The sequence below is a fragment of the Puma concolor genome, chromosome A2 (assembly GCF_028749965.1).
Source record: "Puma concolor isolate L17-30 chromosome A2, mPumCon1.1.hap2, whole genome shotgun sequence".
Taxonomy (NCBI): Eukaryota; Metazoa; Chordata; class Mammalia; order Carnivora; family Felidae; genus Puma; species Puma concolor.
Window position 1 is genome coordinate 39,139,129 of NC_141668.1, and position 13,568 is coordinate 39,152,696.

Consider the following 13,568-nt stretch of genomic DNA (forward strand, 5'->3'; position numbering starts at 1 on the left):
GAAAAACAGTCCTCTTAGGTATGAACTCAGGTCCTGTTTTTTCCCTTAGTGCACTTGTTTTTACTTTATAGAATAATGATATCAGTGATATGAAAACCTATTCTTTTAAAAGTTAATTTTTTGTTTGCATATATATTTATGTTTTCTGCTTTTGCAGTTGCAGTTTGCCTGTATTATCAGAAATGAAGCAAATGTTTATTGTCCTGGGCATGCTCCTAATTTACATAAGAATTTTGGCATCAAATGAAGGACTTAATAACTTTTGAGTTTAACTCCTTAGATGAAGAAGCAATTAGAAGAGTGATGAGTCCTTAGATATTAAATAATCTTCAGAATATTAAACTTTTTTTCTCTTATAGTGAGAGATTTTTCTTGAGGCTGAATAGAAATGGACTTCCCAAAGCCCCAGATAAACCAGAACGACATTGCTCTCTCTTTGTGGTAGGTGGATCTTGTTTCATCTAGGAAGCAGATTCTTGCATTTGTGCTATGTTACTTAAGGGAAATGAATTATTGTGAGAGAAAATAGTGACTCTGCCTAAACTTTGTAAATAACACATAAAGTACATTCATGCTAGGAATTCTTAACACCACCATTGATAGACACACCTCTCTGTTCCTTTGGTGCATGTTAGAGCCTGTTAGATTCAGCGTGGCATATGGTATTTAGAATATACTTAGTAAATGTTTAAAGAATGAGTGAGTGAGAGATTAAAATAAGAATGGACTTTTTAAAAAAGCTATTATTTGACATCAGTAGACTTACAGTGTAAAGTTCATTGTAGTGGTATTTTTACTTATTTTTTTTTAAGTTTTTACTTAAATTCCAGTTGGTTAACATACAATGCAATATTAGTTTCAGGTGTACAATGTAGTGATTCAACACTTCCATAAAACACCCAGTGCTCATCACAACGAGTGCACAACTAATCCCCATCATTTCTTTCACCCATTCCTCACCCACCTCCCTTCTGGTAACTATCTGTTTGTTCTCTTTAGTTAAAGAGTTTCTTTCTTGGTTTGCCTCTCTTTTTTTTCTCCTTTGCTCATTTGTTTTGTTTCTTAAATTCCACATATGAGTGAAATCCTATGGTATTTGTCTTTCTCTGACTTATTTTACTTAGCATTATACTCTCTAGCTCCATCCATGTCCTTGCAAATGGCAAGATTTCATTCTTTTTTATAGCTGAGTAATACTCCATTGTATATATACCATATCTTCTTTATCCATTCATCTGTTGATGGACACTTGGGCTGTTTTCATAACTTGGCTATTGTAGAATGAGCTTTTTTTTTTTTTAAGCATTATTTGACATCAATAGACTTACAATGTCAAGGTGATTGTAGTGGTAGTTTTACAATGGCATTTGAATTATATGCTTCTGCAAAATTCCATTAAGAATGTTGACATTATCTTGGTCTTTCTTCTGTTATTGGTGAAAATAATGTGCTATTACCTTTAAGTGCTTTTGCATAAATTATGATTTTTAAAATAATCACACTTTTTTTTTTCTTTTGGTAGGATTTGGGTAGCAGTGAACTAAGAAGGGACATCTATATCACTGTGCACATTATCCGAATTGGTAAGTCCAACACTTGTCAGTGTGATAGGGACACAGCAGCGGCAAGAAATGCTGAACAGTCTCTGTGGTGATGTGATTTCTTTGCTATCTGGATGAGAAAGAAGAGAAAGCCAGTTTGGAATCCAAGAACCACCAAATTTGGGACTTGTTCCCTTGCCTCCCCAAACTCACATACAGCCTCTTCATGCATCATAAATAGATTTTGTTCTCTTTCCATAGAAGTCATTAGGTCGTCGTCGTGCTTCATTTTGTTTTATTGGACTCCCTAAACATATTTGATTCAAAATTTGGTGTTTGTCTTTTTAGATTCTAATTCCTGTTAACAGCATAAATTGAACTTTTTGGATCTGGATTTCCTACAAGTTTATGAAGATTTTATACTAATTGGCATTTTCAAAAGTGTAGAATGCCACAGAGCATTATTGCAGAAAGTGCTACAAGAAAAGGGTTATGAAATACTGAATGCTGTATATTTTTTCCACTTGTGTAATATCATCAGCTCATAAAAGGGTCTGAGAAGCCCTACAGGGAAAAATTGAAATGCCTCTCTAACTTGGTTGGCCCAAGATTTCTCCATATTTGATTTGACTGTGGAAACATTTATATAATGTAACATTTACTAACATCTTGCAGAGCCCACTTTGGGTGTTCTACACTGAACTTGCACAACAGACCCAGAATATTTTTGCTCGTTTTTACTCATAAAATGTCTCTGAAAGCAGGTATTTTATGGCAGAGGAACTAGGTAAAACAAGGCATTGTGAAGCCTACACAGTGTTTCTTTAAAAGCCAACCAGCTGATACTGGGAATTGGTTCCCACTTCTTCCCTAACTCTGGTATATTATCTGCTCGGGAATGCTGCTGCAGGATAATAATACATCACTGTGCAATCCTGCATAGTGATCTTCATTTTTATAGTCTTTTATCTTATGAATATGATAACCACATTGTACATTGAGAGAGACTATAAAACATGTTGCCGTTCCAACATAGATTTTCTTTATATTTTTCTCATAAAAATGAGTTCTGGAAACCCATTTTCATTTTATGCTATTTTTTTTTTTCTTTTTAATTTGAGGGGCAGTTGAAACAAAAAGAAAGAAAACTGTTTTTGGTTTTAATTTTCTTTCTATAAGTGAGTATATGGGGGGGGGGAGGAATTGTAAAGAATCTCTTTTAAATGTTGGAAAAATTGGAATGCATGCTGCAGTGGATTTATGAGATCAAGCTTTTGTGTGTGCCCAGGATGGCAGGGGTGCAGTCTTTGCAGTCTATTAGGTAATTTTTCGTGTGTGTGTGTGTGTGTGTGTGTGTGTGTGTGTGTGTGTGTGTGTGTTTCAGATGCGTCATGCCAGTTATTAATGTAAAATGTGGTTTTGGATATTTTCATAGAAACATTGCATTGGAGTATAACTCTCTACAGTATTGAGAGAAACCGTAAACTCATTTTGCTTTCCAAACTTTTTAAAAGTTATCTACAGGTTGTTGGTGGTAGAAACACATGTGGCAGATGGACTCCAGGTCCTACTTGCCTGTGGCCTGGGTGGCTCTGCTGCTGAGGGAGCCACTTCTGTCGTACCGGTGACACGGCTGTCTTTTGAACACAGGGTGTTGGATCAGTGATTGCATGTTTTACTAAGATTTTTTTATGATCGTTAAGTCGTCAGAATGAATGTTGAATGAGAAACTACCTGCACCCCTTGCCCCCGCCCTGAGCTTTGGCCAAATTAATGCTTCACTGAGATTCCTGCATAAACTGCCTGATGGTTGGGCACATTTACTAGTGTGACATCTTGAGACCGAGAAGGAATAATAAAGGTAAGAAACACTGCGAAAGGGCGAGACTTCATCTGCTGCAGTGAAATTGAAGAGTGGAGGATTCTGGTCTGTCAGGGAGAAATACTTCTTACTTTTTCTAGAATGTCCCTCGTACCTGCTTTAGTAAGAACAGGGCACGCTGACCGTCACTGGCTGCAGAGAACAAGAGCGATAGCACCTCGCCTCGGAATTTAAGCCCAGATCTTTGGTTAGAAGAGGAGGAAAAAAGAGAGAAATAAATAGCTTTAGATCCTCCTGCTGTCCATCCCGCTTAAGGTTTTTCCATCGCCGTGTTTCTCCTTTTGGCTTTTAGCTGGTTCCCAAAACTGTTTACTAAATATTGCTAAATATTTTTACCTTCCCCACGCCTGCCTGCCTTTCTGCCTAGAGAATTTTCCTATAAATCTGACCGGAACTGTGAACTTTGATTAATTCTAGAGTTGGAATCACCAGGGCTGGCATCAAGTAGCGTTTTTGGTGCAGGACTGAGAGAAAAGTTTTAGTATCCAGAGCTGTGGTGCCTGCAGAGCCAGAAAAGACAACTTGAAATTGAGTGTCTGAGGACATGAGTGATGTAGAGGCTCAGCAGTGAGGGTGTAAGGCAGTCAGAGAAAGTGGCCCAAACCTCACCGTGGCTCCTCAGGTGGTGAGAGAGCACTTCCTGCATCCCCCCTTACTTGGCTGTCCTCACCAGGCACCCACAGATTTTTCTTTTGTGCAGTTCTAGCCACAGTGGGTCAGAAAATTGGGGCGATATGCCTACCCTGCATCAACTTCTAGGAATTTACAGCTGGAGGAGTCTGTGTGGGAATAATCATGTTGAGAGTTTCAGGGGTTTTGTTGTTGTTTGTTACCACTAAACCCCTTGTGTGATGTTAAGTAACTTTGAAACACTCCACCCAGAAATCTTATAATCCCTGTGTCGGCTTGTGTTAACAAAGGGAATGATTGAGTAAGAAAAGAATTTGTAAATCATGATACCGGTAAAGATGGGAGTATATATTTTATCCTAATCTAATCTGTAATAATATTCAAAATAGAGGTAAACTAGACTTTTTTTTTTTCCCATTTAACAAGTGAACAGAGCTTTAAATTTATTTGCCAGTTTTGTAAGTAAAAGTATGACTTGTTGATAAATTCAAATAGGACCTTATAAAGTGTTTGGTTTATCAGTGTAATTTATATGAAAATGTGGGTTGAAATTTAGCTACGTATTACAGCATCAGATCATGAAAACACGATTCTTTGAATTTTGCACATATAAAAAGCAACTTATTTTGACCATGTTGTAGTTTTTCCATGCTATTTGTAAGCATTTCCCTAAAAATGATGCATTGCTAAGGTAGTTTTACTTTATTACTAGTGAATGGAAGCCAAGTTGGATATCCCTCCCCTCCTTTTTTTTTTTTTTTTTTACTTTTAACATTGGAGTTGGGAAGTGTTGGAGTCCTCTAGATGTCCTGTGGGAGAATTTTGCTCAGATGGAAAACAACTTATATATCTGTTGCCAAACATCTGGAAACAGATTTGCATATTTTTTTTTATTATTTTCCCTCACATTAACTTGTTATATTTCAGCTTCAGTATACTTTCTGCTTTCTGTCCTCAGACTAATCCACTGGCAAATTAAATACAATAACAAATTAAAGCAGTATCTCAATAATATACTTAAAAATACATAACAATTTAAACAAGTTGCAACTGTGTTGGAGTGACAGCCATCCTGGGAGATTGCAGCCATTGGCTGAATTCTAATCAGCCTGAGCCCTGGGTCAGGAAAAGACATGCATGTTCTTTTGATCATCCGTGCTTCCTTGTTATATCTTCAGGGTATCTAAACTGCTTCCTTTCAAAGGTGAAATATTTAAAATAGCTCTTTAAACGTGGACCTTTTTAAAAATTTTCTCTTAGATGGAATGGACACCATTATTGCATTTATTGACCTGGACTTCCTGGGTCGCCTAAACAAATCCTCAGGGGGAGGGTTCCCAAACATGGGACCAACTCCAGTCTTCATGTTTCAAAGATGACAGTTGGTGCCCAGAGTTACAGCTATGAGCCCGAGGTCACACAGTGAGGTGCTTGGCAGGGAGAGTCACGAACTGAAGCAACATCCTCTGTGTCCTTTTAGTTGCCCGGTTGTGTTTTATCTGGCTGATGTATCTATTTAAGATGCACCAGTCAAATGGCTCCATGGGCTGTGTTTGCTTTTCAATTGAACAGGTCGAATGGGGGCAGGAGAAAAAAAGAATGCCTGTAGCGTCCAGTACCGGCGACCCTTTGGCTGTGCGGTCCTTAGTATTGCCGACCTGCTGACAGGAGAGACGAAAGATGACCTCATCCTGAAAGTGTACATGTAAGAAGCATGAACGCATCGGGGCCTGGGGCGGGTGCAGAGGCACATGTGGCTCTTGTGGGGCAGATGCTACTCCATTTCCTTAATGGAGGGGCAAGGGATGGGTTGAGTTTAGGAGCCACTCCTCGAAAACAGTCTGTAAACTCGCTACAAGTGAGCCCACAAATCACCATTCACCAGTCAGAGGAATCACGAAATCAAGACTCCAAGAACCCAGATAGATTATCAACTGGGGAGACCATCTACTTCACAGAGCACCTCCTGTGAATTTAAAAACCTGACCAGTCCTTACCCTCAGAGTGTTAGTTTGTTCTTGGAAAATGGACATAGTTTTTAACATAAACTCATTAGAATTGGGAACAGAAAGCTCAGGTAGATGATTTCTCTTTCACATAGTATTAGTTTGCTAGGTCTGCCCAACAAAGTACCGTGAAGACCGAGGCTTAAACAGCAGAAGTTTTTTGTCTCACAGTTCTGGAGGCTGCAAGTCCTAGATCAAGGTGTTGGCAGGGTTGATAACTTCTGAGGGCTAGGAGGGACAAATCTATTCCATGCCTCTCTCTCTTACTTTCTGGTGGCTGCTGGCAGGTTTTGGTGTTCGGTGATGTGTAGCTGTACTGCCCAATCACTGCCTTCCATCTCTGTGTCCACATTTCCCCTTTTTATAAGGATGTACTTACATTGGGTTGGGTCCTACCTAGTGACCTAATTTTAACTTGATTACCTGTATAAACTCCCTATTTCCAAATAAGATCACATTCGGAGGGCTTAGGACATCAATATTCTTGTGTTCAACTCACAGCACTCCACTAAGAAAATCACTTAATGTATCCCAAATCCTAAGTTAGTTGATTTTTTTTTTTAATGCACATGGTTTCAGATCACCCCACCCTGAGCATCTCCCCGCACTTTTAGAAATTGAGAGTTGATCTACAGGGATGTCCTCACCCCCCGGGGGTGGGGGTAGGTAGGGCAGTGAGCTTGGGGTTTCCTCATTCCTGGTTTGAGGACCAAACTGCTGGCCATATCCATGAATGATTGTGCTTCAGTTTCCGTTCTATCTGTGGAGTTGATATACCCAATGTATGCCAGTAGTTTTCGTAGGTTAATACAAGTGGCCGACTGCCTGTGGGATATAGACTTCAAATTGCTTTTTGACGGCTGCTGGAGGGTTTCATGGATTTATCTGTTCTCCACCCAGTGCCCCCAGGACCTATGCTACACATTTGCTAATTAGTTGAGAAAGATTTGTCTGTAGCCTGTGGTTTAGGACCAGAAACTCTGTCTCTTTAAAGAAGGATAAAACATGTGACCTTGATTTTAAACTTGAAAACTTTGGGTGAAACAAGTGGTAGTAAAGCTCACTACTCTTTTTATCACGTGGCAGCCCTCAATTTTGGCAGCTGGGATTAAATCCTTGATACTTTGAATCTTTGATACCTATGAATCTTTTCCCAAACCCTCCTGGGGATCATACAATACACTGTATTTGAAATAATTCTAATGCTAATGACCACTATTTACTGTGTGCTTACTATGTGCAGGGAACTGTGTTAAGTGTTTTCCATGTATCCCGTCATGTTATCCTGATGACATACCCGTGAAGCAGATGCTTTGGCTCTGTGTTCCACATAAGGGGACAGAGAGGCTAGATAATGCCCAAAGTCACCAGGCTCATGAGAGTGGGATCCAGATTTGAAATCAGGACTGTCTGACTCCAGAACTTGAGCTGTCACGTACCGAGCCCTATGCTTTCGGGTGTTATTTCACACCACTGTCTAGTAATGTGATAATGATGCTATTGTGTGGCATCGCTTTTTAAGAAAATAAAATTCTCACAATCACAGTCTCATCATTTCTGAGCAGTCTTTCCAGGTGTGGGTAGCAAGCACTATATTTATCTTGCCATTGAGAACGCTGGGGACCGACAGTTGGATGCATCAGCCTTGATTATGCAACTAGCTGAAGAAGACCCAGGCGTTCCAACTCTGCCTATGAGAGATGCTCACTCTCATAAAAATAAATTGTATTGCTTTTTGTGGTTGTTATTGTCTGTGTTTTTATAAGCATCAAATAAGGTTTTAGGTTATTCTTGCTGGTAGAGAGATCCCCTTAAAAATGCCACGTCAGCAAATTATGAATCTGTTGCAGGAGGAATGCTAGCCAATCAAAACACTCACTGTAGATTAAGAAGAAAGTGTGATTATAGTAAAACATTTTTAAGGAAGTGCCTGTTAGAAATAATTTGGAAGAAATCTCTATTTGTTAATGTGACTGAATCCCTAACCCATCTGGGACTTAAATATAGAAGAGTAACAAATACCTCATCTGAGCCTGGAAGATATTTCAGTCACATACTTGAGCTTTGATTTTACTTGGAGTTTTGTAGGTGAAAAGCATGAATTCTGGAGTCACTTAACTAATAGGAAGCAAGCCATCTTTCTTCCTTCCACACTGACCTGAAATAAGAAAACTAGAGACAGGATCTACTCAATGGCAATTTGATGTCTTACAGCTGGACAGGTGGAATGGTTTCATTTCATCTTAATTTCCCAGCCTTCTAAGATTCATTGTTCTATTTGGTACCCTATTGTTAAGTGGCTTGAAAATGACCTCTGTCATGTTCATCCTGGAAAAGCCTATGGGGATAAATTAAATAAATATGTAAGCAAATTGTGAGTGTCAGCTACAGACAAAGATCACAAGGAATATAAATCTGTGGAACATTTTGATTGATAGTGTATAGAAGTTTGATATTCAGGACCCTTGGGAGGGAGCATTTGTGGCTATCAAATAAAATAGTAGTGATTTCTAAGCATATTCAGATGAGGGAGGCTGTCCCCAGCCTAATGGCAGTAAGAAGGGGTAACCAACCTTGACATTTAGGAATCATGAGAAGTTGCCAGTCAGAGGGCCATCCATCCATTCACTGATGCAGCTCATGCTCTTTAAGCACCCACGGTGTTCAGAGTCCTGAGGGGACACACATTTACAGGATCTATTCCTCAAGAACCTTCAAAGTTTTCTAGGTGAGCTACAGCATGCGAACGAATAGGACATAAACTAGGAAGTGACAAGAGCTGAAAGAGCAAGGTAGAGATGGCTGTGAAAGTAAGAAGATGGAACGATGCCTATTAGCCCAGAAGAAGAAAAGCTGGGGGACTTTAATTACCCTTCCGTGCAAGGGTATTTTTAATCACCCCAGTGCAACTTGTGTTAACCTCAGTTGCATTTTGCTTGATTTGTTGCACTTTGATGCTAGCCAAATTTAGTTATGTTACAGTGGGTGGAAACTCACTAATGAGAACTAACAGTCATTGAGCATTTACTATATGCCAGGCATTATCCTAAGCCCAAGCTTATTCAATTGTTGTATGTTGCCCCCATTTCACAGATGAAGAAATCTAGGCACAGGGAGGGTAAATAACTTGCCCAAAGACATAACTCAGTTAATAGTGAGGGTTTGAATCTTAGTCTGCCCTGCCTTCCACTGTGTACATTGTTCCTGAGATTTTGTGGTGAGAGGGACTGTCATCATTTGTGAGTTTATAACAGCCACTTCTGGCTTAAAGTAGGTGGTCACGCATTTACCAGATACGGGCACCCTGCTCATCATGGGGCAATTATGCTAAAACTGACTGGTTGTTGGGAACTCCCCAGGAGATTTAAGGAAGTTCATTATGGTGGTCATTCCAAAAAGAGCAGGGGTACTGTTAAGATCTTTGTTTGATCTCATCCATCATCCAAGCTTAACAGAGTGTTAATGTTTTCATAGGTGTAACACAGAGAGCGAGTGGTACCAAATCCACGAGAACATCATCAAAAAGCTGAACGCACGTTACAATTTGACAGGCTCCAACGCAGGTGAGTGTGGGGGGCTGGCTGACTCTACCTACACTTTTCATTTCAGGCCTTTTATTTTATTTATCTTTGTAAGAAGGAAGCAAACTGCCTTTTGTTTATGTCTGCATTCACTTCGTAACTTTAAAAAATGTCCAGTCAACAATCTCGTATGTCTCCCTGTGCTTTGATAGGCTTGTAGCTATAACTCTCTTTAAAAAGTGTATCCAGTTCTGGTTTGAAACAAAGCAGAGTACCTGAATTTGTTTAAAAATACTAAGTCTTGGGGGGCGCCTGGGTGGCGCAGTCGGTTGAGCGTCCGACTTCAGCCAGGTCACGATCTCGCGGTCCGTGAGTTCGAGCCCCACGTCAGGCTCTGGGCTGATGGCTCAGAGCCTGGAGCCTGTTTCCGATTCTGTGTCTCCCTCTCTCTCTGCCCCTCCCCCGTTCATGCTCTGTCTCTCTCTGTCCCAAAAATAAATAAAAACGTGGAAGAAAAAAAAAAAATTAAAAAAAAAAAATACTAAGTCTTGGGGCGCCTGGGTGGCGCAGTCGGTTAAGCGTCCGACTTCAGCCAGGTCACGATCTCGCGCTCCGTGAGTTCGAGCCCCGCGTCGGGCTCTGGGCTGATGGCTCAGAGCCTGGAGCCTGTTTCCGATTCTGTGTCTCCCTCTCTCTCTGCCCCTCCCCCGTTCATGCTCTGTCTCTCTCTGTCCCAAAAATAAATAAACGGAAAAAAAAAAAATTTAAAAATACTAAGTCTTGAGGCGTCTTAGTTGTTACCAGTTATTAAAAACCAAATGACAGATAGGGTTGGGTTCCTGACTGTTGTGTGGAATAGGTTTGATGGATGGAAATTGGTCAGTAAGGTCCAAGAAAAACATGCTTCACTGCCTATAGCTGGGAGCATCATTATCCACTGGAGAATAAATATTCAGGTTCATGCACTGAAATTGAATAAGAGGGTAAATGAAACTGCAGTGGCATATGCAGAACAATGTATGCATGCTTATTAAGGGAACTGAAATATATAGCATTGCAAGTTGTGTATAATATGTGGTACATAGTCTTATCCTAATAAATTCATAGAGTATATTACATAGCATATAGTGACATCTTTAAGTTTGCTCAGTGGACAAAAACTTGGTGAACGTTCTTTGTTCCCTGTCCCCGCTTCAAACCATGTGGCAACAAAATAAAGTACGTAGCTATATGCTTTCAGTGATGTCAAAAAACTTCAAATTAGGTAATCTATTATTTGAACTGAATGCATTGTTTTTAAGACTGGCTTTTAAAGTAATTGGGATATAGATATTTATGTTCTAGTCCAACTTGCCTGGTAATATAGAAGATCACAGTCTAAACTCAGACCACCTTTTCTCAGACCTGTGCACATCTTGTTAGGCCAAACTGACCCACAAAGAAAAAGTAACTGCAGACAGAAACTTTCTGGTTCAGGGACAGCCCTAAGGTGTTCACAAGTCACACCTATGGAGCATTCAGGCTGTAGTGAGTGGTGAGGTCAGTTTTCCCCTCCTTTTCCCAAGAGTTGGGGAGGTAACTTGGGTTTTATCTCATTCACATAATGTCATACATCGACCACTAAATAAACAATAGACCTGGAGCCCATGAGGGCAGAGTCCCTAAAGGATCAGGAGGAGATAGTAGAATATATCATGAAGTTCTATACTTCAGAAACTGGTATGTATACTTGTCTTCACTTTTTCTGTGACCAGTTGTGTATGGACCAAATGATTTAATTTAAATGTACCTCACAACGAACAATCCTAAAATTTGTACGGAACCTCAAAAGACCCTGAATAGCCAAAGTAATGCTGAAAAAGAAAAGCAAAGCTAGAGGCATCACAGTCCCAGACTTCAAGCTACAATACAAAGCTGTAGTCATCAAGACATTATGGTACTGGCACAAAAGCAGACACATAAATCAATGGAATGGAAGAGAAAACCAAGAAATAGACCCCAACTCTATGGTCAGTGAAATCTTTGATATAGCAGGAAAGAATATCCAATGGAAAAAGATAGTCTCTTCAACAAATGGTGTTGGGAAAACTGGAAAGCAACATGCAGAAGAATGAAACTGAACCACTCTCTGATGCCATACACAAATATAAATTGAAAACGGATGAAAGACCTAAATATGAGACAGGAAACTATCAAAATCCTAGAGGAGGACACAGACAGCAAGCTCTGTGACCTCTGCTGGAGTAATGTCTTACTAGACACATCTCCAGAGGCAAGGGAAACAAAAGCAAAAATGAACTATTGGGACCTCACCAAGATAGACAAGCTTCTACACAGTAAAGGAAATAATCAACAAACCTAAAAGGCAGATGGGAGAAGATATTTGCAACTCTGATACCTGATAAAGTGTTGGTATCCAAAATCTATAAAGAACTTATACTAAACACCTAAAAAACAAATAATCCAATGAAATGGGCAGAAGACATGAATAGACATTTTTCCAAAGAAGACATCCAGATCCCTAACAGACACATGAAGAGATGCTCAGCATCAAACATCATCAGGGAAATAAAATCAAAACCACAATGAGATACCACCTCACACCTGTCAGAACAGCTAAAATTAATAACACAGGGAACAACAAGTGTTGGCAAGGATGCAGAGAAAGAGGAATCCCCTTACACTTTTGGTGCGAATGCAGACTGGTGCAGCCACTCTGGAAAACAATATGTAGGTTCCTCAAAAAGTTAAAAATAAAACTACCCTATGACCCAGAAATTGCATTGCTAGGAATATACCAAAAGATACAAAAATGCAGTTTTGAAGGAGTACATGTACCTGATATTTATAGCAGTATTATCAATAATAACTGAACTATGGAAAGAGCCCAAGTATCCATCAACTGGTGAATGGATAAAGAAGATGTGAAGTGTGTGTATGTATCGTGTGTGTCACACACACACACACACACACACACACACACACACACACACATATATATATATATATATAATGGGATATTATATATATTGGGACATATAATGGGATATTACTCAGCCATCAAAAAGAATGAAATCTTGCCATTTACAAGAACATGAATGGAACTAGAGTGTATTATGCTAAGCAACACATATCAGTCAAAGACAAATACCATATTTCATTATTGTGTGGAATTTAATAAACAAAACATATGAGCGCATGAGAAAGTCGGGAGAGAAGAGAGAGAAACAAAGTACAAGAGACTCTCAACAATAGAGAACAAACTGATGGTTATTGGACAAGGATGACTGGGGATGGGCTAGATGGGTGATGGGTGTATTAAGGAGGGCACTTGTAAGGAGCACTGGGTGTTGTAAGTAAGGGATGAATCACTGAATTCTACTCATGAAATCAATATTGCACTGGATGTTAACTAACTAGAATTGAAATAAAAATTTGAAAAAGGAAAAAAAGATGAAAGGCTTTCTAATGAAAAACTGTAAATTAGAGATTATTAAACCCTGGGACATTGTGATAGTTAATTTTGTGTCAACTTGGCTAGGCCATAGTACCTAGATATTTAGTCAAACATTATTCTAGGTGTTTCCTGAACTTATTTTTAAGTGAAATTAACATTTAAATTAGTGGACTTTGAACAAAGCAGGTTTTCCTCTGTAATGTGGGTGTGCCTTATCCAATCATTTGAAGTTCCTGCTAGAAAAAAGCTGACCTACCCATAGAGGAAGAGGGACTTTTGCCTCCAAACTGCATTCCCACCTGAACTGCAGTATCAACTCTTCCCTCAGTCTCCAGCCTGCCCCTCCTACTGTGCAAATCTCAGACAAGCCAACCTCCGCAATTGCTTGAGCCACTTCTCTCTCTCATCTCCTCTTGGTTCTGTTTCTGTGGCTGATTAAGACATTCACGGTTCCATTTTTTACAAACATCTTTTCTAGTCTTTATGGCTAGATTTTGGGGGTAATTTTGGGGGGTGGTGTGTATTGTCACT

The 13,568-nt window shown here is 39.6% G+C and overlaps 1 protein-coding gene across 4 annotated transcripts in view; it reads left to right on the forward strand.

Moving 5' to 3' along the window:
- The window catches only part of DOCK4 (dedicator of cytokinesis 4), a 434,929-nt gene that overhangs the window by 233,714 nt on the left and 187,647 nt on the right, over positions 1 to 13,568 (forward strand). For all 4 annotated transcript variants that reach the window (XM_086692336.1, XM_086692356.1, XM_086692348.1 and 1 more), the window contains exons 9-12: positions 360 to 441; positions 1,523 to 1,583; positions 5,626 to 5,758; positions 9,534 to 9,622. In XM_086692336.1, the coding sequence (XP_086548462.1) occupies positions 360 to 441; positions 1,523 to 1,583; positions 5,626 to 5,758; positions 9,534 to 9,622 (365 nt within the window). The remainder of the gene's footprint in view (positions 1 to 359; positions 442 to 1,522; positions 1,584 to 5,625; positions 5,759 to 9,533; positions 9,623 to 13,568) is intronic.